Source organism: Patiria miniata, unplaced genomic scaffold (genome assembly GCF_015706575.1).
Source record: "Patiria miniata isolate m_02_andy unplaced genomic scaffold, ASM1570657v1 HiC_scaffold_22, whole genome shotgun sequence".
NCBI lineage: Eukaryota > Metazoa > Echinodermata > Asteroidea > Valvatida > Asterinidae > Patiria > Patiria miniata.
In genome coordinates this window covers 6838248-6862480 of record NW_024037061.1, presented here as the reverse complement: position 1 = coordinate 6862480, position 24233 = coordinate 6838248, and the positions used below count along the sequence as shown (strand labels likewise).

Below are 24233 nucleotides of genomic sequence, written 5' to 3'. Positions count from 1 at the left end.
AAGGATGCAAAATCCTGCTGATTTCATTACACACTACGGCAGTGTGTACTTTGATGATGATGTAGACACCTCTCTCTTTTCTGTGCCTCAGTTCAGAGGTTGTGATGAGGTCCTTCAAGCTGATCATAATGTGAGTGGTATCTACACGATATTCCCAGCTGGATTCAATGATGGGCTACAGGTCTACTCTGACATGGAGACTGATGGAGGGGGATGGATCGTCATTCAGAGGCGTCAAGATGGCAGCGTTAATTTCTACCGCAACTGGGCTGACTACCAGGTTGGCTTTGGCGGCTTGTCTGGTGAGTTCTGGCTTGGGAATGACAACTTACGCGGCCTGACTGAGACTGAAGGTAAGTGGCAACTACGAATTGGCTTAGAGGACTGGGAGAATAACACGGCTTGGGCTGAATATGAGAGCTTTCAGATTCATGGCGACAGGTACACACTCCTGGTCAACTCATACAATACCAACAGCACTGCAGGAGACTCACTCACATACCACAATGGAATGTTGTTTTCAACAAAAGACAAGGACAATGATTCAAATGGAAAGAGATCCTGTGCTACAATTCGCACAGGAGCATGGTGGTATAAGAGATGTTATCAATCTAATTTGAATGGACGATTTGGGCAAGGAACCAATAAGGGTGGTATAGTATGGAAATCGTGGAGGAAAAATTACTATAATCTGAAAAGCTGTTCGATGAAAATCAAACATTTTGAAAAACAGGAAAATTAGGGTGTTAAAAATGAAGAAATTTGATTTGTATCCATTGAAAAGTTCCATTGGGGGCAGTAAAGCTGTTATTGGTGATCGATATTTGACAAGACATATTTTAAACGGGAAGTGACAAGGTCTTTAATTGAGGGTATATACAAATGACAAGAAGTTGTGGTAATTTTCTTTTCACAAAATGCGGATACTGAATATATATGATAGCATTTTGACAAAATATAGTAAGTATTGGGTACGTATAAAGTGAGAAAGAAAAAATGTAAATATCAATTCCCCTCCCGGAGATGGGAGTTTAGGCTACTTAGTACTACGTTGGTATTGGTAAAATTAATGTTTGATGCTGTACCTCATGAAATAATTTGTTATTTGTTGAGAAAAGAATATGCACTTGTGTTATTGTCACTATGTTGGTACAATTAATATATCTGTGTTGGATAAAATAAACTGACATATACTATGCTGGTTTTGCATAAGATTATACAGCTTTGTGTATTTCACTAAATGGTACAATTCTTAAGAAGAAATGTATGCGCTTGTGTTAAAAATGACTCAATTGGTACCATGTTGATACAATCAGTCCATGTAGATAATTTGAAAGAATTATTGGTGCCTTTTAAAGAAACTAGAGTATGCGGTCATGAGAAGTTGTGTTAGCGGTCATGAGAAATGTAATACATGCAATTGGTGATGTTTGAATAATTCTTTCTAAAAAAAAAAACGTTAACAGAAATGCAACGAATTTCCTTTTTTTTGGGTCAAATCAATTTTTTATCTCATATTAAATAAAGGAATAACTCTTAAAAGGAGAAAAACAGTGATTTCTACATTTCACCAACATTTTTAGTTTGATTTCTAGTTCCAACATATGAGATATCGTAATTCAAAGGTCATGTTCGTTTAGAGGCATTGACAAAATATGGAGCTTGTTCAAGGGACCTCATATTCAATGATTTCAATGCCTACACATGATGACGTCACCATGAAACTTTAATTGATTCCAATCATTTCCAGTTCATTAGAAATCCACGTCTGTTTGGTACAAACAATTTTAGAGCAGCAACCGACCACATTAACAATAGGGGTGTCATATAAATAGTTTTCATTTTAAGATGATTAAGTTCCTATTAGGAACATATGACCATGAACATCCAATCAGTTTTCCCCACATCCACCATAATTAGTTGACATGCTATAAATGATTAAAAAAGGCAGTAAATGGATCAATCTTGAGCTGTTTTATATTGTTTGATGAAAACTGTTGCTTGATATCTTGTTTGAAAAAAAACTGTAGCTGTGTAGCAAGAAATAATGCATGCATATTTGTAGTATGAATATTTTAAGTATGTAAAGCTGTGTTGGACTATGTTCTATATTGGTCATTTTTTGTGTTTGCGGTTCTACTGAATGCACTAATATGTTGCAATCTTTAAATTTAAGTATGCACCTTTGCAGGATAAAGTTTATGCAGATTACTTTTAGGGAAAGTAAATTATTAGTGATATTGATATGTGTAGATTTTTTTAAAGAATTTTTACAAATGATATGGACATTAGATAATGTAACTGTGTAAGATATAAGGCTGTACAATTTCGAATAATTTAGTATCGATTGCTTGAAACTGCGTTTAACCGAAAATTTGGATGTTCGAAACTTCCGGCTGCAACTGCGGGCTGCGCCGGTGAAAAGTTGCACAAAGAGCGCGCCAATTAATATTTGCGTGCGGCAATCGAGTGCTTGCAGTTAGTCTTATACATGTACAGGGTGAGTAAAAACAAACGAAACCCAAATGTCCGGACTATTGTTTTAGTGAAGTTCTGCATGAAGCACTTTCAAAATGTAGGATATAAATGCCCAATTCATAAGGTCTCAGTTAGTACAAGAATCATTCAAATCACTTATGTACTTTTCAAGTTACGGAATTTTAAATACAACCACTGTTTGAAAGTCCTGTCAACGGATCACACAAAAGGGGTGCGTTCTATCAGCAAAATGAAAACAATTCACACACATCCCTATGTGATCTGTTTTCGTTTTGCTGAAAAAAGCACTTACCTTTTTGTGATCCGTGGACAGATTTTTCAAACGATGCTTGTATTTAAAATTCCGCAACTTGAAAAGGACATATGTGATTTGAATGATTCTTGTACTTACTTACAGTGGTCCCGACATTTGGGTTTCGTTTTTTACTCACCCTGTATAACTGTAAAGGGTTAAAACCTCATAAAAGGAAGTGAACAATGAACCACCGTCAACCAAAAGGTTCCCGTCGACAACAAAAAGTGGCGCCTGACAATAAAACACCGCAACTTTACGATAAAATAGCATCACAGTCGTGTGTGTATTTAAAACTATTAATTTATTTGCAGAAAACAAAACACACATTATATCAAGTGAAAAAAAATTAAGTTCTACTTTTATTATATTAGTAAACGGTTGGTACTATGTTGCTAATATTACTGAGAGAAACTATATCTAGAGTGGCTTTGTTACATTGCTTAAGTGGTACTTTGTAAAAGCAGTAAGCATGGACCTTATGCGTTTGACAGGCAGAGAGAACGAGGGCTAGGATGTTTGTGTCGCTGAAATAGGCATTTGCAAACCCTTCTAAATTATTGTAACTGAATAAAAAAAACAAAAAACAAAGAAGACTGTCTTAGATGCCTGCAATGCATAAGGTCTATTATTGTTAATGCAGATTAAAAAAATCTTTTACAAGTAATTTTGCATGAGAGGAAAGCCAATTTATAAGCCAGATGGTTTCTAATGTTCTCAATGTCTGAAAGTATTATCTTAAATTGAGGTCAATTTACTGTGGTTCTACACATTTACTTTGTGTGGATGTATGATGTTTAATGGCACATTTTACTGCACAAGTATGTTTACAAATCTAAATCAATGGTTGATCCAGGATTTTGAATTGAAATAATATGGAAATATTTGATAAAAATTGGGATAATCTCGGAGCCCTTTTGTTATTTGAATCAAATTAAAATAACCTTCATTTTAGAAGGAAATAATCCATTTATTTCTTTAAGTAAAGATTAAGTGTCTGGATCCACCAATGATGAGGGTATATTTAACAATATTTTCAATAGTTAAGACTTTAATTATTGCACTGATTACATGTGATAAGTATAACAAATTTGTCGAAAACTTGCACAGCACCAAATATTTCATTAGACAGGTTGTCACTGACTCATGCAATTCTTGATATTAATCAACACCGATTTCAATTCAATAACATTTTTTCCATCTTTGGAAAGGTGGAAGAAAATATTTATAATCATTAGAACGGTAACATATCCATCAGAGCACGGGTAAATGATAACTTGTGATTTCAGTAAAAACCAGAAAATAAAATGTCATGTTCAAGTCCTTAGCCACCTCCAGGCGTTTGTTTGTATGGAATTATGCTTATACCAGGCAAGATGAGGAATCAATAAATGCTCAGTTGATACTGGTCTGGCATATTTGTTTCAACAATTTGTCTATTTTTCAGTTGTTTACTTTTGGCCTTTATAGGCCATGGACCATAATGTCTATCAGGGCTACTCTTGTTTGCTGCTGCTGACAACATTTTCCCAACTGGGACCAAATGTGTGAAACAAAACATTCGAAAATGGAAGCGATTTCCTGGATTGTTAGTTAATGTTTTCCAATATTGCCCATTAATGCTGCAGTCAGGGTTGCAATCTAACCTTTCTACATCAAAATGTTTCAATATTTTGCCAGCAAAGGTACCCAGATCCTACTTGAATACCTACAGAAAATTTCATGCATTTAGTTATCCCTGAACTTTCACTCAAATGTTTAAATTTGAATTGGCTCGCTCCCAATGTCTACATGAACTCAAATGAGGTCAGACATCTTTGTTCCTTTGCTGCATCTGGTATCTGGGTCTTTTGACGATTCTAAAAGGAAACAGCACTCAGATCTGACCCATACTGTTCCACCGACTGCCTCAGAGCAACTCTCTCAACCAACTTGGTGTCAAGATGATGAACAATGGGAGAGTTTTCTTCACTGCTCTTTATGGTAGACCAAACCTTGGGATCTGAACAATGCGAAAAACCCACAAGTTAGGTAGATGTAGTGTCTGTATATCTCCTTTTTTCCAGAATCGCCTAGCATAGACACCACAATACTGACCACTGACTGACTTCCGCGACGTTTCTGAAAATGTTACTTCTCCGTCCTATACCATTGGCAATGTGTGGTGAAGACCATATCAATTGGTGTAGCGCTAAGTGGCCAGAAGTTTCACTTTACACGATAAAGGATATAAGTTTTTTTCTCCTTTTAGAAAAATTCTTTTTGATATTTCGATTTGTGAGGGGAAATTGGGTGACAGTTCTAAGAGAGGAGGGGACGCATCTTGTGCACAGAAGCCATGCATCTTGGAGCTTTTGTTCCAGATTCTGGAGAAGGTATTTTATTTGCTCTTTTATTTATGACTGCCTCATGTATGCATAAAGTATACAAGCACTCCACTTAACCCTAACCTTCCCAAATCCTCCAAAATCGTCTTTGCAAATGGAGGATTTTGTAGGAATGAGGCTATATGGCAAAAGTGTGTAGCTGATTTGGGAGGATACACTGTGTCAAGGTCTTGGGCTGGACCTTGTGTCGTTTATGCTCAGCCATACATAAATTCATGCCCAGATTTTACTGAAATTTCATAAATATTCAACTGGTGAATTTGCGTCTCAAAGCAAATGAGCATAATAACCTTGTATAAGCAGAATAAGCAGAATAAATGGATTGGAATGACTTCCAATAGCCATTAGTCTCTGCATGCTCCCGAACGGATTCTTCAAAGCATATATTAAATTCTTATGGCTTATTTAGGATGGGTATCTTGGAGATGCCACGTAACCCTTGAGGAAAACATTCATAAGATGGAATTACTGATATAGAGGTAATATTAGAAAAACAACACGCCAAGACTAGTTTCAAGAATCTTAGCTCCATTCAATGGGAAAAATAAGATTGATGAAAATGTACAAATCAAAGTAACCAAGGCTTCAAACAAACTTTGATTGATAATCCTTGGTGTAACCCGTTTGCAAACGTTTTTCCGAGGGTGGTAAAGAATATCATTAACATTTCCACTCCTTATTGGTTGGGACTTGCCTAGCACATACTGAATTATTCATGACATACGTGTGCTCTTGCATGGCTTTGCGATCGAGGACAGACACACAAAGGGAGAACAAAAGATCCTTTCAGTCCTCGAGAGTTGGGTTTTGTTGAAAACGGTCCTCGATCGTGAGGCTGTGTGCTTAGACTATGGGAGAGTGTTTAATAATAGGGACAAAGGGAAACACAAAGCATTGTCCTCGAGAGTATAGAAATTCGCGACTGTGCGTGCACACACAACACACTGTACATATAGAGTGGGTACCGTATATACGCGCAATAGCCAGACATGATTTATAGGGTTATATTCAAATTATTTTATCCCTACCTCTTCGAAATTCATTGGGAAATAGGTGAGCTAGTGTTTCTTAGCTTAGGAATTGTTTTGTAAATAAAATATAAAATAAAGACAGCGGAGCAGAGTAAACATGACTTTGGCACATTAAAGGTACCAAACATCCATGGGATCTTTCTTGAAAAGCTATCAATAATATACAATAGTCATACAATAGACAATGGGTTGTAGAACACATGACTTCTGTCATTTTATATCAAGAATTTAGTGATCATCTTTTCACATTCACATTGTGGCATTGGTAAATTGAAATATAATTATTTTCAAAATCATTGTCTAAGCTTATCAGACTGAACAAAGTTTTTTTGGAATCCCTTTTGAGATACCATTTCAATACTCATGAATATGAATATCATGACCCTGCCAATATTGGCCAATCAGACTCAAGTTTACAAGCTCGTGCTCCCAACACACATCTCTGACCAATTACAATCGTTCCTCTTGTCTTCAGGACTGGTACCTTCAAAAATAATTCAAAGTATTAATCGTTTTGGGTTTTATAGATTTCATGTTACTTAAACGTGACTTCCGGTTTGAGACGTCATCAGTTGAAAATTCGCAAAATGAAAATTCAGTTAGTTTAGACAGGACTCATCACATTCAAAAATGACTTGGGCAGTTCACTATAGTATGGCATTAACTTAAATCAACTAAACGACTGCAGCGACTACAAGACATCCGTGCCAGACTTATCTCTATCACTAGTAAACATTCTCAGATCACTCTTGTATTAGCAGATCTCCACTGACTTTCAATATCACACAGAATCAAATACAAACTTGGCCTATTCGTTTACGAAATTCTCCACAACAATGCCCCGAAGTATCTCATCGAGCTCATCCAGCCGTACTCAACAGCACGCACCGGACTCCGCCCCAGTGAGCTCATGATGCTTCATGAGCCCAGGACCTCCACTCTTGGGTGACAGATCCTTTACTGCAGCGTCAGCCCGAGTGTGGAGCCAACTCCCTCTGGCTATCAAATCATCTCCATCCATCACAACATTTAAGACAAACATAAAATCTCACCTGTACAAACAAGCTTACTCTCACAACACACAATCCTAACTTGACTTTCTCCTCAAGCGCCATGAGCGCCTTTTAGGCGGATACCGGCACTTTACAAATGTTCTTTGTTTATTATTATTATTAGAGTGAAAAATATTTTGAAAATATATAAATGATACGAATGTATGGATTAATTGATAGCACCTTACTTCCAGTTCGATGACGTCACAGCAACAGCTGACAAAAAAATATTCGTGCCATTATGATGCCACGAATATTTTCACTGGATACAAATTAATCAAATGATGAATTTGATTTGAAAAAAAAAAAACACACAGAAAATTTATCATTTTCTAATTCTCCCTATAATAACTTCCGATTTGATGACGTCATGATGACATCATGAAACTTCGCAAAGTCATTTGCGTTTGTAGAAAAGACTATCTAGGAGCAATTCAGTAAAAACGAAATTGACAACTGGTATATAAATTTTAAAAAGTTCAACTTACTTTGACGTGCCGCAAGGGGCCCTTATGATGGCGTCATCGTGCTTTTTTTTAATTTGGCATCTCTACTAACATTGTTTGATTGTTAGTGAGGTTCCTGTCTAATTTGCTGCATTAATTGCACGTCTGATGTTCCCGCATGCTGGTCTGTTCCTGTCAAGTAAGAGACCAGAATGCGCTGATCTCGAGCTGCTGCAAAATAATAATGTTCTAATGGCCTGATGCAAAATCCAACCAATCAGAGCGTGAATTCATCAGAATATCCCAGCGTCCTGTTTGCAGGGCGGGGGGGGGGGGGGGGGGGTACGAGCGAATATTACAGCCTCATTGCTATTATAACGGCTTTGTGGTGTCTCTACCACCTGACACACAAAAGCGAAAGTATTGAGAAAATAATGAGCAGCAAAAACACTGACGCACGATCTACCTGGTTTGATTCACAGTTTAACCATCAGAACCATGAAATAGCATGATAATTGAAAATGGTGTCTTATTTTAATCACCCCTTGAAGATATAGTCCGTAATTTGTGCATTTTGTTCGTTTGAAGCAACAAAAGTGTTCAAAATCTTATGAAGGATACTGAACAACTAACCTGATGAAGTTTCAGCTAAGCTTCAGCTGTATATTCTGAGAAAAACAGCATTCTTAGATCTCAATTTCAAATCAAAAGTTACTGAATCATGTTTTGAATTGTTTTGAATTGCAGCTATACGCGACGTCGCGCACTGATCCGAAGAATTATAGCAACCGCGCGCGCCTGTGCATCGTGCCAATGCTTGCGCGCGCTTCGCTGAATAACAAAACGAACAACTAATTTTAATTTTCCTACGGACGCACCGTTGGAAAGGCCTTCTTTCGTTGATTACTTCAAAATGACAGCTTCCCAGAAAGAATAATTTCACAGGGAGTTTAGTTCCGCTTACTATCTTTCAACCAAGATTATTTTTCAACAATAATTACGCCAGTTACTTTTCGGATGGCTGCAAATGATGGACTATAGCTTTAATTTTAGATCTCTGTGTAATGATAACTGGAATTAAAGAAAAAGACTTAAACATTGCATGAAACTTCAAGCCTGAGATATCTCAAATTTAAATATCTCATATGTGGTTGATCAGCAGCATCCATCATAATAGAGCAAGGGGAGGGAAACTGCCGCTGGTAACAAAGGACGCCTTGGCGACGACATGTGAATCAACTCCTGTCAATTACCATTAGGTGAACTGCACGGTATTGTGCAGAATGCAATTTACGTCTCAGGGGTTTATTGAATTGTATTTTGTAACCATTTCTAGAGAGCAGGCAATAATTGGAATACTAGAACGCAATAATAATTCTGAGGCCATACCTTACGTTTGGAGATGAGGGAATCAATTTAAGGCTTACACATGTGACTTGAAGCGGCCAATCAGCTTTCTCCGCGTAGGCCTACATGTCAAGAACTTGTGACAGTGATATTATTTATATTTTGCTAAGCATCGGTTCTCGGGTTTTGGGACATATGACTCCAACACTGGTACAAGTTTACATGTTCTTGGTGGTTGATGCTGCATACGATACGATTCTACTTACATTCTAACAAATCTCTCAGCAGTTTGTAAACTTGACACTGGATGCAGCATACAGCACAGCATTTCCTTAAATTGAGCAAAACCTATATGATAAAATATAGAAGTGCCAATATGGAAAAGAGACAAAATTTCCACCTCTCTATCACCAAGATGATTAACTCAGACTTGCGTCTGAGTTTTTTCATTGCTGCAGACAATCGTGCACTTCAGACTTCTACATTTAGAGAGGAACAGGTCAAGTCTGCTGTCCGCTGTGTTAGCTACTGTCATGCTGATAACAACTGCCGATCTGTGAATTATTATAAAACAGAACAACTTTGTCAAATGAACAATTTGCCAAGGATGCAAAATCCTGCTGATTTCTTTACACACTACGGCAGTGTGTACTTTGATGATGATGTAGACACATCTCTCTTCTCTGTGCCTCAGTTCAGAGGTTGTGATGAGGTCCTTCAAGCTGGTCATAATGTGAGTGGTATCTACACGATATTTCCACGATATGTCTACTGTGACATGGAGACTGATGGAGGGGGATGGATCGTCATTCAGAGGCGTCATCAAGATGGCAGCGTTGACTTCTATCGTACGCGCAACTGGGCTGACTACCAGGTTGGCTTTGACAGCTTGTCAGGTGAGTTCTGGCTTGGGAATGACAACCTACGCAGCCTGACTGAGACTGAAGGTAAGTGGCAACTACGAATTGACTTAGAGGACTGGGAGAATAACACGGCCTGGGCTGAATATGACGACTTTAAGATTCATGGAGACAACTACACACTCCAAGTCAACTCATACAATACCCACAGCACTGCAGGAGTTGACTTAGTGTGCACTGTTGTTTACACAGGTGTACATTGTTGACTTACTGTACATTGTTTACTGAGTGTACGTTGTTGACTTAGCCGTGCATTGTTTACATTAGTGTACATTGTTGACTTAGCCGTGCATTGTTTCTATAGTGTACATTGTTGACTTAGCAGTGCATTGTTTACATTGGGCGCATTGTTCAAGCTGTGCGCGTTACTGCTTAGTTGAGCTGTCAGTTAACTCCCAAGTGTAATTAAGTGACCCTGATAATTAACAACCTCATTAAGACTCAATCACTACTGCATATTTCTTGATTATTGTATAATAAATTACGATCATATTTGTGGTGCCGACATTCCTGTTGTCCACATGTATTTGTTGTTGGTTTATTGTGCAATTAACAGTGGGAAATCACAATCATCATAATCGGCGGTATATTTCCTCCAAAACGGAACTGCTCCCTAGGCCTTGAGGTCGCTCTGAGTGGTCTCTCCTCTTGGGAAAGCTTGCGTTCGGGAAGATCAGCTACACTCTAATAGGTGTCAGACTTGGTCCCAACGAACTTAGGTTTGGCCCGGGGAAATCCCCGCCACAGTACATTGCTGTGGTGGTGAAATAATTGATAATATGTTGGCACAATTAGTGTCCGTATGCTGTAGTTCGCGCTTGTGTCCATTCAACACGAGAACGGGGTTTGAAAACGCCCATAATGTAGGTACAGCTATGTTGGATGAAATAACCGGTACACATTCTTTGTTGGTAAAATTTGAGTACCCAGCTGTACTAAATTAAATTATTGATACAGTATTTTTTTTAAATGTATGCACCCCTGTTGGAATTGAGAAAAAAAGTACAAGAAATGACATTTTGATGACATACTCAAAATAATAAAAACTTAGGGGGAACATCACTAAAATCTCAAAGGTTGTTTTATGACAATCTGATAATTTGAAAAACAGGAAAATTGATTTTGTGCTCAAAATAAAGGATCTGAATTTGTTTAATCATTAAATTTCCACCAACATTTCTTTAAGAGGAGGGACAGGGATACTGATAGATAATGCAACACTGTAGAAACATATTGTTGGGTTTTTAAAATAAAGAATGGCGACTATCAGATGAAAATGAAATGCAGTGTTGCACGTTTCATTACGACAGAGTATTCTAAAAATGTGTTTGACGTTTTTTTTAAAGTCATTTAATGTATATCTACAAACACAGTAGGATAGCATTTAAAAAATGATGACAAAACACACAAAATTCAGACAGATGGATGAACGGTTGGTAAAACTAGTGTGTGCAGCTATACTGGCTAAATTAATTTGTACTTTGTTGGTACAATCAGTGTGTAGGACTTTGTTGCACAAAGGTATTGTCTTTGTAAATATATTGTATGTAGCTGTGTTGAGTAAAAAAAAAATGGTATAATGGTGCAAATGAAGCGTATCGCTATTGTCATTAATGATGGTACAATAAGTCCATACAGTTGTTTTGGATGTATTTGTGGTATTGTTTTTGAAAAAGTATTTTCTAACATTTTGGATGTACATGTAATAATTTATGATGATGGAACAATGCATGTTGGTTTAATTGGGGAATATCCTTGGATATTATTAACGATAAATATCATAAAGAATTACATTTAATATACCTCATTGTCCCAATTTAACAAATTACACTGGAAACTGCGTGACTACTGTCTCATTTGCCTATTATTTCATATTATGTCTTCAAACTGATAATAACATGGCAAGGAATAGGTACGTGACGCATTCAATGCTATTAATATCCAATTAGTTCCAGTCAAGTGCACCACTTTTGCAAGGACAGGCAATTAAGTAGAGCAATTGGCAGACAATATTTATTGAATAAGTCGGGTAGGAAACCTGCCTTTCACTGGGTCGTGTTACCATGTTTGATGTAATAAAGAGCCTTGAACATGTGACCAGAAACAACCAATCACTCCTTCCCACGTCCATCGGCGATACTGCTGCCTCTGCTTGTCACTTCAATATTGAGCAATTTTACCACACTCTACCATTTGACATCTTACACTGATATCGACAAAACCTTTTTGTCTCAGAAATTGACAAACAACAATACTGAGCATGTTTGTCTACCCCGAGATGTATTAAGTCGTGTTTAAGTGTCAGAAAGCCAAATGGTTCAAATTTTCTAATCTGATCGAAATCATCTCGATATGGAAAAGCCATGTCGTTCGTGTCTAAACGGCCCTAGCAACAAGATTCAAATGATCGTGGTGATCTTCACTTTCCTCGTTTATGTGGATGCTTTCCAACGAGATCGCTGTGGTAACGTGAAACAAACATTTATTGCAGCAGACAATCGTGCACTTCAGACTTCTACATTTAGAGAGGAACATGTCAAGTCTGCTGTCCGCTGTGTTAGCTACTGTCATGCTGATAACAACTGTCGATCTGTGAATTATCATCAAACAGATCAACTTTGTCAAATGAACAATCTGACAAGGATGCACAATCCTGCTGATTTCATTACACACTACGGCAGTGTGTACTTTGATGACGATGTAGACACATCTCTCTTCTCGGTGCCTCAGTTCAGAGGTTGTGATGAGGTGCTTCAAGCTGGTCATAATGTGAGTGGTATCTACACGATTTTCCCAGCTGGATTCAATGATGGGCTGCAGGTCTACTGTGACATGGAGCCTGATGGTGGAGGATGGATCGTCATTCAGAGGCGTCAAGATGGCAGCGTTGACTTCTACCGCAACTGGGCTGACTACCAGGTTGGCTTTGGCAGCTTGTCTGGTGAGTACTGGCTTGGGAATGACAACCTACGCAGCCTGACTGAGACTGAAGGTAAGTGGAAACTACGAATTGACTTAGAGGACTGGGAGAATAACACGGCCTGGGCTGAATATGACGACTTTCAGATTCATGGAGACAAGTACTCGCTCGAAATCAATTTATACAATACCAACAGCACTGCAGGAGACTCACTTACAAATCACAATGAAAAGCTGTTTTCAACAAAAGACAAGGACAATAATTCAAGTGGAAAGAGATTCTGCGCTACAATTCGCACAGGAGCATGGTGGTATAACAGATGTTATCAATCTAATTTGAATGGACGATTTGGGCAAGGAACCAATAAGGGTGGTATAGTATGGAAATCGTGGAGGAAAAATTACTATAATCTGAAAAGCTGTTCGATGAAAATCAAACATTTTGAAAAACAGGAAAATGAGGGTGTTAAAAATGAAGAAATTTGATTTGTATCCATTGACAAGTTCCATGGGGGCAGTAAAGCTGTTATTGGTGATCGATTTTTGACAAGACATATTTTAAACGGGAAGTGACAAGGTTTTTAATTGAGGGTATATACAAATGACAAAAAGTTGTGGTAATATTCATTTCACAAAATGCGGATACTGAATATATATGATAGCATTTTGACAAAACATAGTAAGTATTGGGTACGTATAAAGTGAGAAAGAAAAAATGTAAATATCAATTCCCCTCCCGGAGATGGGAGTTAAGGCTACTGAGTACTACGTTGGTATTGGTAAAATTAATGTTTGATGCTGTACGTCATGAAATAATTTGTTGTTTGTTGAGAAAAGAATATGCACTTGTGTTATTGTCACTATGTTGGTACAATTAATATATCTGTGTTGGATGAAATGAACGGACATATACTATGCTGGTTTTGCATAAGATTATACAGCTTTGTGTATTTAAATAATTGGTACAGTTCTTAAGAAGAAATGTATGCGCTTGTGTTGAAAATGAATCAATTGGTACCATGTTGATACAATCAGTCCATGTAGATAATTTGAAAGAATGATTTGTGCCTTTTAAAGAAACTAAAGTATGCGGTCATGAGAAGTTGTGTTAGCGGTCAAGAGAAATGTAATACATGTAATTGGTGATGTTGGAATAGTTCTTTCTACAAAAAAAGTTAACAGAAATGCAACGAATTTCTTTTTTTTTTTGGTCAGTTCAATTCTTTATTTCATATTAAATAAAGGAATAACTCTTAAAAGGAGAAAAACAGTGATTTCTACATTTCACCAACATTTTTAGTTTGATATCTAGTTCCAACATCTGAGATATCGTAATTCAAAGGTCATATCCGTTTAGAGGCATTGACAAAATATGGAGCTTGTTCAAGGGACCTCATATTCAATGATTTCAATGCCTACACATGATGACGTCACGATGAAACTTTAATTGATTCCAATCATTTCCAGTTCATTAGAAATCCACGTCTGTTTTACAAACAATTTTAGAGCAGCAACTGACCACATTAACAATAGGGGTGCCATATATACACGTTTCTTTTTAAGACGATGAAGTTTCTATCAGGAACATCTGACCATAAACATCCAATCAGCTTTCCCCACATACACCATAATTAATTGACATGCTATAAATGATTATAAGATGGATTTTTTGCGTCGGGGTGATATAAATCAAATTAGGTTTTGCCCTTCACCGACGTTTGAACACTGAATACTCAGTGTGTTACCTCCCGAGTGAAAGTTGGAAAAAATCACTCGGGTGGGACTCGAACCAACGACATCCTGCTTTCTAGTGCAGCAGCAGGTACCGCATAAACTATTATAAGATGGAATTTTGCGTCGGGGTGATATAAATCACTGAATAAGGCAGTAATGGAGCAATCTTGAGCTGTTTTATATTGTTTGGTGATAACTGTTGCTTGATATCTTGTTTGAAAAAAAAAACTGTAGCTGTGTAGCAAGAAATAATGCATGCATATTTGTAGTATGAATATTTTAAGTATGTGAAGCTGTGTTGGACTATGTTCTATAGTGGTCATATTTTTTGTGTTTGCGGTTCTACTGAATGCACTAATAGGTTGCAATCCTGAAATTAAAGTGTGCATCTTTGTAGGATAAAGTTTATGCAGATTAATTTTAGGGAAAGTAGATTATTAGTGATATTGATATGTGTAGATTTTTTAAAAAGAATTTTTACAAATGATATGGACATTAGATAATGTAACTGTGTAAGATATAAGGCTGTACAATTTCTAATAATTTAGTATCGATTACTCGAAACTGCGTTTAACCGAAAATTTTGATTTTCGAAACTTCCGGCTGCAACTGCGGGCTTTGCCGGTAAAAAGTTGCACAAAGAGGGCGCCAATTAATATTTGCGTGCGACAATCGAGTGCTTTGCAGTTAGTATTATACATGTACAGGGTGAGTAAAAACAAACGAAACCCAAATGTCGGGACTATTGTTTTAGTGAAGTTCTGCATAAAGCACTTTCAAAATTTTAGATATAAAAGCCCAATTCATAAGCTATCAGTTAGTACAAGAATCATTAAAATCACTTATGTACTTTTCAAGTTACGGAATTTTAAACACAACCACCGTTTTAAAGTTCTGTCCACGGATCACACAAATGGGGTGCGTTCTATCAGCAAAACGAAAACAATTCACACACATCCCTATGTGATTTGTTTTCGTTTTGCTGAAAAAAGCACTTACCTTTTTGTGATCCGTGGACAGATTTTTCAAACGGTGCTTGTGTTTAAAATTCCGCAACTTGAAAAGGACATAAGTGACTTGAATGATTCTTGTACTAACCAACAGTGGTCCCGACATTTGGGTTTCGTTTTTTACTCACCCTGTATAACTGTAAAGGGTTAAAACCTCATAAAAGGAAGTGAACGATGAACCACCGTCAACCAAAAGGTTTCCGTCGACAACAAAAAGTGGCGCCTGATAATAAAACACCGCAACTTTACGATAAATTAGCATCACAGTCGTGTGTGTATTTAAAACTATAAATTTATTTGCAGAAAACAAAACACAAATTATATCAAGTGAAAAAAACCTTACATTCTACTTTTTTTATATTAGTAAACGGTTGGTACTATGTTGCTAATATTACTGAGGGAAACTATATCTAGAGTGGCTTTGTTATATTGCTTTAGTGGTACTTTGTAAAAAGCAGTAAGCATGTACCTTATGCGTTTGACAGGCAGAGAGAACGAGGGCTAGGATGTTTGTATCGCTGAAATAGGCATCAGCAAACCCTTCTAAATTATTGTAACTGAATGCATAAGGTCTATTATTTGTTAATGCAGATTTAAAAAGTCTTTTACAAGTAATTTTGCATGAGAGTAAAGCCAATTTATAAGCCAGATGGTTTCTAATGTTCTCAATGTCTGAAAGTTTTATCTTAAATTGAGGTCAATTTACTGTGGTTCTACCAATTTACTTTGTGTTGATGTATGGATGTTTAATGGCACATTTTACTGCACAAGTATGTTTATAAATCTGAATCAATGGTTGATCCAGGTTCTTGAATTAAAATAATTTTATGGAAATATTTGAAAAAAAATTGGGATAACAAAACTCGGAGCACTTTTGTTATTTGAATAAATTTTAAATAACTTTCATTTTAGAAGGAAATAATCCATTTATTTCTTTAAGTTAAGATTTAGTGTCTGGATCCACCAATGATGAGGGTATATTTAACAATATTTCAATAGTTAAAACTTTAATTATTGCACTGATTACATGAGATAAGTATAACAAATTTGTCGAAAATTTGCACAGCACCAAACATTTTATTAGACAGGATGTCACTGACTCATGCAATTCTTGAAATAAATCAACACCAATTTCAATTCAATTACATTTTTTCCATCATTGGAAAGATGGAAGAAAATATTTATAATCATTAGAACGGTAACATATCCATCAGAGCACGGGTAAATGATAACTTCAGTGATTTCAGTAAAAACCAGAAAATAAAGAAAAGTGTGGTGTTCAATTCCTTAGCCACCTGTAATGGCGTATGGAATAATGCTTATACCAAGCAAGATGAGGAATCAATAAATGTTCAGTTGACACCGGTCTGGCATATTTGTTTCAACAATTTGTCTATTTTGCAGTTGTTCTCTTTCTGCCTTCGGGAAGGCCTACTTAGGACTTCCTAGTATGTCCCGCCCTCATCTTCCGCCTAGCTCCGTCGCTCAAGTCGATGTACTTCATAAATATTCAACTGGTGAATTTGCGTCTCAAAGCAAATGAGCATAATAACCCTTCTGTTAGCAGAATAAGCAGAATAAATGGATTGTAAATGACTTCCAATAGCCATTAGTCTCCGCATGCTCCCCAGCGGATTCTTCTATCATATATTAAATTCTTATGGCATATTTACGATGGTATCTTGAAGATGCCACGTAACCAAGAAAACATTCATAAGATGGAATTACTAAAATAGAGGTAATGTTAAAAAACAACACGCCAAGACTAGTTTCAGGAATCTTAGCTCCATTCAATTGGAGAAATAAGATTGATGAAAATGAACAAATCAAACTGACCAAGGCTTCAAACAAACTGTGATTGATAACCCTTGATGTAACCCGTCTGCGCACGTTTTTCCCGAGGGTGGTAAAGGATATAATTAACATTTCCGCTTCTTATTGGTTGGGACTTGCCTAGCACATGGCTTTGCGATCGAGGAAAGACACACAAAGGGAGAACGAAAAATCAATTCAGTCCTCGAGTGCTTAGTCTATGGGAGAGTTTTATATTACAGGGACAAAGGGAATCTCAAAGCATTGTTCTTGAGAGTATAGAAATTCGCGACTGTGCGTGCACACACCACACACTGTAAATATAGAGTGGGTACCGTGGGGATACGCTCAAGAGCCAGACATGATTTATAGGGAGATATTCAGATTATTTTATCCCTACCTCTTCGAAATTTATTGGAAAAGAGGTGAGCTAATGTTTCTTGGCTTAGAAATTGTTTGGTAAATTAAATATAAAATAAAGACAGTGGAGCAGAGTAAACATGACTTTGGCACTTTAAAGGTACCAAACATCCATGGGATCTTTCTTGAAAAGCTGTCATCGTTTTGTAAATCTTAATATGCAAAAAGAAGTTTTAGCCTAGTATAATTCCTTTTAACACCATCATGATACAACTTTTCTTGAAAAGTGCGTGACAATAATATACAATGGTCATACAATAGACAATGGGTTATAAAACACATGACTTTTGTCATTATAAATCAAGAATTTAGTGATTCTCTTTTCACATGCACATTGTGGCATTGTAATTTGAAATATAATTTGATACAGTATCATACAGAATCAAATTCAAACTTGGTCTATTGGTTTGTAAACTTCTCCACAACAATAACCCAGAGTATCTCATCAAACTCGTCCACCTTATGCACCCGTACTCAACAGACAGCACGCACCGGACTTCGCTCCAGTGAGCTCATGATGTTTCACGAGCCCAGGACCTCCACTCTATGGGGTCCCAGATCCTTTACTGCAGCGTCAGCCCGAGTGTGGAACCAACTCCCTCTGGCTATCAAATCATCTCCATCCATCACAACGTTTAAGACAAACATAAAATCTCACCAGTACAAACAAGCTTACTCTCACAACACACAATCCTAACTTGACTTTCTCCTCAAGCGCCATGAGCACCTTTTAAGGCGGATACGGCGCTTTACAAATGCTTTTTTTGTTTATTATTATCAGAGTGAAAAATCTTTTAAAAATATATAAATGACACGAATGTATGGATTGATAACACTTTACTTCCTGATTGATGACGTCACAGCAACAGTGTAGCTGACCAAAAAAATATTCGTGCCATTATGATGCCACGAACATCTTTACTGGATACGAATTAATCAAATGATGAATTTGATTTGCAAAAAAACCCACAGAAAATTGATCATTTTCTGATTCTCCTTGTAATAACGTCCGGTTTGATGACGTCATGATGACGTCTTGAAACTTCGCAAAGTCATTTGCGTTTGTCCAAAGAAAATCTAGGAGCAATTCAGTAAAAACAAAATTGACAACTGGTTTTGAATTTTTAAAAAGTTCTATGACGTGCCGCTAGGGGGCTCCTTTCAAGTGATGACGTCATCATGCTTTTTTTTTTTGGTATTTAGAATCTCTACTAACATTTTCACGATTTGTTTGATCGTAAGTTAGATTCCTGTCTATTCCTGCATTAATTGTACGTCTGATATTCCCGCGTGCTGGTCTGTTCATGTCAAGTAAGAGACCAGAATGCGCTGATCTCGAGCTGCTGCAACATAATAATGGTCTAATGGCCTGATGAACAGGGGTAATAATTGCAAGGCGCTTTGAGACCTTTGGTATAAAGCGCTATATTATCACCTCATTATTATTATAACGGCTTTGTGGTGTCAAAAACCTGACACACAAATGCAAAAGTAGTGAGAAAGTAATGAGCGGCAAAAACATTGACGCACGATTTACCTGCTTTGATACACACTGTTTAACCATCAGAACCATGAAAATAGCATGATAATTGAAAATGGTGACTATTTTATTCACCCCTTAATTTTAGATTTCTGTGTAATGATTACTGGAATTAGAGTAAAAGACTAAAACCTTACATGAAAATTCAAGCCTGAGATATCTCAAATTTAATTATCTAATATGTGGTTGAACACGAGCATCCATCAAATCTAGAGCAAGGCGAGGGAAACTGCCGCTGGTAACAAAGGACGCCTTGGCGACGACATGTGAATCAACTCCTGTCAATTACCATTAAGTGAACTGCACGGTATTGTGCAGAATGTAATTTACGTCTCGGAGGTTTATTGAATTGTATTTTGTAACCATTTCTAGAGAGCAGGCAATAATTGGAATACTAGAACGCAATATTAATTCTGAGGCCATACCTTACGTTTGGAGGTGAGGAAATCAATTTAAGGCTTACACATGAAGCGGCCAATCAGCTTTCTCCGCGTAGGCCTACATGTCAAGAACTTGTGACAGTGATATTATTTATATTTTGCTAAGCATCGGTTCTCGGGTTTGCACTGGTACAAGTACACTGCAGTAACCTCAAGAAAATTTTCGTTGCTGCAGACAATCGTGCACTTCAGACTTCTACATTTAGACAGGAACAGGCCAAGTCTGCTGTCCACTGTGTTAAGCTACTGTCATGCTGATAACAACTGCCAATGTGTGAATTATCATAAGACAAAACAACTTTGTCAAACGAACAACCAACATTTCTTTAAAAGGAGGAGGGACAGGGATACTGATTGATAATGCAACACTGTAGAAGCATATCATTGGGATTTTGTGTTTTATAAAGAATGGCGACTATCAGATGGAAATGAAATGCAGTGTTGCAAGTTTCATTAAGACAGAATACTCCAAAAATGTGTTTGTCGTTTTTCTACAGTCATTTAATGTATATCTACAAACACAGTGGGATAGCATTTGTAAAATATTGACAAAACACACAAAATTCAGACAAATGGATGAAATGTTGGTAAAACTCGTGCTTGCAGCTATACTGGCTAAATTCATTTGTACTTTGTTGGTACAATCAGTGTGTAGGACTTTGTTGCACAAAGGTATTGTCTCTGTAAATATATTGAATGTAGCTGTGTTGAGTAAAAAAAAAATGGTATCATGGTACAACTGAAGCGTATCGCTGTTGAAGCAAAATGTTCACATTAGTGATGGTACAATAAGTCCATACAGATGTTTTGGGTGTATTGTAGTATTGTTTTTGTAAAGGTATTTTCTAACATTTTGGATGTAATAATTTATGTTGTTGGAACAATGCATATTGGTTGTATTGGGGAATATCCTTGGGTATTATTGACGATAGATATCATAAAGAATGACATTTAATATACCCCATTCTGCAAATTAACAAATTACACTGGAAACTGCGTGACTAATGTCTCATTTGCCTATTATTTCATATTATGTCTTCAAACTGATAATAACATGCCGCAGAATAGGTGCGTGACGCATTCAATGCTAATATCAAATTAGTTTCAATCAAGTGCACCACTTTTGCAAGGACAGGCAAATAAGTAGAGCCATTGCCAGGCAATATTTATTGAATAAGTCGAGCCGGAAAACTGCTATTCACTGGGTCATTGTTACCACGTTTGATGTAATAAAGAGCCTTAAACATGTGACCAGAAACAACCAATCACCCCTTCCCACGTCCATCGGCGATACTGCTGTCTTTGCTTCTCACTTCAGAAAATTGAGCAATTTTACCACACTCTACCATTTGACATCTTACACTGATATCGACAAAACCTTTTTGTCTCGGAAATTGACAAACAACAATACTGAGCATGTTTGTCTACCCCGAGATGTATTAAGTCGTGTTAAAGTGTCAGAACGCCAAATGGTTCAAATTTTCTAATCTGATCAAAATAATCTCGATATGGAAAAACCATGGCGTTCATGTCTTGACGGCCCTAGCAACCAGATTCTAATGATCGTGGTGATCTTCCCTTTTCTCGTTCATGTGGATGCTTTCCAACGAGATCGCTGTGGCAACATGAAACAAACATTTATTGCAGCAGACAATTGTGCACTTCAGACTTCTACATTTAGACAGGAACAGGTCAAGTCTGCTGTCCGCTGTGTTAGCTACTGTCATGCTGATAACAACTGCCGATCTGTGAATTATCATAAAACAGATCAACTTTGTCAAATGAACAATCTGACAAGGATGCAATATCCTGCTGATTTCATTACACACTACGGCAGTGTGTACTTTGATGACGATGTAGACACATCTTTCTTCTCTGTGCCCCAGTTCAGAGGTTGTGAGGAGTTCCTTCAAGCTGGTCATAATGCGAGTGGTATCTACACGATATTCCCAGCTGGATTCAATGATGGGCTGCAGGTCTACTGTGACATGGAGACTGATGGTGGAGGATGGATCGTCATTCAGAGGCGTCAAGATGGCAGCGTTGACTTCTACCGCAACTCGACTGACTACCAGGTTGGATTTGGCAGCTTGTCTGGTGAGTTCTGGCTTGGGAATGACAACCTACGCAGCCTGACCGAGACTGAAGGTAAGTGGCAGCTACGAATTGACTTAGAGGACTGGGAGAATAACACGGCCTGGGCTGAATATGACGACTTTCAGATTCATGGAGACAACTACACACTCCAAGTCAATTTATACAATACCAACAGCACTGCAGGAGACTCACTCACAAATCACAATGGAATGCTGTTTTCAACAAAAGACAAGGACAATGATTTAAGTGGAAATATTTTCTGTGCCAGATTTCGCACAGGAGCATGGTGGTACAGGAGATGTTATCAATCTAATTTGAATGGACGATTTGGGCAAGGAACCAATAAGGGTGGTATAGTATGGAAATCGTGGAGGAAAAATTACTATAATCTGAAAAGCTGTTCGATGAAAATCAAACATTTTGAAAAACAGGAAAATTAGGGTGTTAAAAATGAAGAAATTTGATTTGTATCCATTGACAAGTTCCATTGGGGGGGGGGGGGGGCAGTAAAGCTGTTATTGGTGATCGATATTTGGCAAGACATATTTTTAACAGGAAATGACAAGATTTTTAATTGAGGGTATATACAAATGACAAAAAGTTGTGGTACGTTTCTTTTCACAAAATGAGGACACTGAATATATGATAGCATTTTGACAAAATATAGTTAGTATTTGGTACGTATAAAGTGAGAAAGAAAAAAAATGTAAATATCTATTCCCCTCCCGGAGATGGGAGTTTAGGCTATTAAGTACTACGTTGGTATTGGTCAAATTAATGTTTGATGCTGTACCTCATGAAATAATTTGTTTGTTGAGAAAAGGATATGCACCTGTGTTATTGTCACTATGTTGGTACAATTAATATATCTGTGTTGGATGAAATGAACGGACATATACTATGCTGATATTGCATTAGATTATACAGCTTTGTGTATTTAAATAATTGGTACAATTTTTAAGAAGAAATGCATGCGCTTGTGTTGAAAATGAATCAATTGGTACCATGTTGATACAATCAGTCCATGTAGATAATTTGAAAGAATTATTGGTGCCTTTTAAAGAAACTAGTGTATGCGGTCATGAGAAGTTGTGTTAGTGGTCATGAGAAATGTAATACATGTAATTAGTGATGTTGGAATAATTCTTTCTAAAAAAAAGATCGTTAACAGAAATACAACGAATTTCCTTTTTTTCGTCAATTCAATTCTTTACTTCATATTAAATAAAGGAATAACTCTTAAAAGGAGAAAAAAAGTGATTTCTACATTTCACCAACATTTTTAGTTTGATATCTAGCTCCAACATATGAGATATCGTAATTCAAAGGTCATGCTCGTTTAGAGGCATTGACAAAATATGGAGCTTGTCCAAGGGACCTCATATTCATTGATTTCAATGCCTACACATGATGACGTCAGAATGAGACTTTAATTAATTCCAATCATTTCCAGTTCATTAGAAATCCACGTCTCGTTGGTACAAACAATTTTAGAGCAGCAACTGACCACATAAACAATAGGGGTGCCATATAAGCACTTTTCTTTTTAAGATGATGAAGTTCCTATTAGGAACATATGACCATGAACATCCAATCCGCTTTCCCCACATCCACCATAATTAATTGACATGCTCTAAATGATTATAAGATGGAATTTTTGCGTCGGGGCGATATAAATCAAATTAGGTTTTGCCCATCACCGACGTTTGAACACTGTATACTCAGTGTGTTACCTCCCGAGTGAAAGTTGGAAAAAAAATCACTCGGGTGGGACTCCAACCCATGACCTCCTGCTGTCTAGTGCAGATGTCTTACCACTCGACCACCGAGCAAACGGGATCGGTTGGTCGGTTCGAATCTAATGTACATAGCAGCAGGTACCGCATAAACTATTATAATATGCAATGTTGCGTCGGGGTGATATAAATCACTGAATAAGGCAGTAAATGGAGCAATCTTGAGCTGTTTTATATTGTTTGGTGATAACTGTTACTTGATATCTTGTTTGATAAAAAAAATGTAGCTGTGTAGCAAGAAATAATGCATGCATATTTGTAGTATGAATATATTAAGTTTGCGAAGCTGTGTTGGACTATGTTATATATTGGTCATTTTTTTGTGTTTACCGTTTTACTGAATGTACTAATAGGTTGCGATTTTTAAATTACATGTTAACCTTTGCAGGATAAGGTTTATGCAGATTAATTTTAGGGAAAGTAGATTATTAGTGATATTGATATGTGTAGATTTTTTTAAAAGAATTTTAACAAATGATATGGACATTAGA

The 24233-nt window shown here is 37.0% G+C and overlaps 1 protein-coding gene across 1 annotated transcript; it reads left to right on the top strand.

Moving 5' to 3' along the window:
* Positions 1 to 4: 4 nt before the first annotated feature.
* Positions 5 to 22976, top strand: LOC119730675. Its single transcript, XM_038203667.1, has 7 exons — positions 5 to 353; positions 9513 to 9574; positions 9749 to 10001; positions 12586 to 12966; positions 19956 to 20091; positions 21567 to 22302; positions 22968 to 22976. Exons 1-7 carry the CDS (start codon positions 5 to 7, stop codon positions 22974 to 22976), a joined length of 1926 nt encoding a protein of 641 aa, XP_038059595.1.
* Positions 22977 to 24233: the final 1257 nt, after the last annotated feature.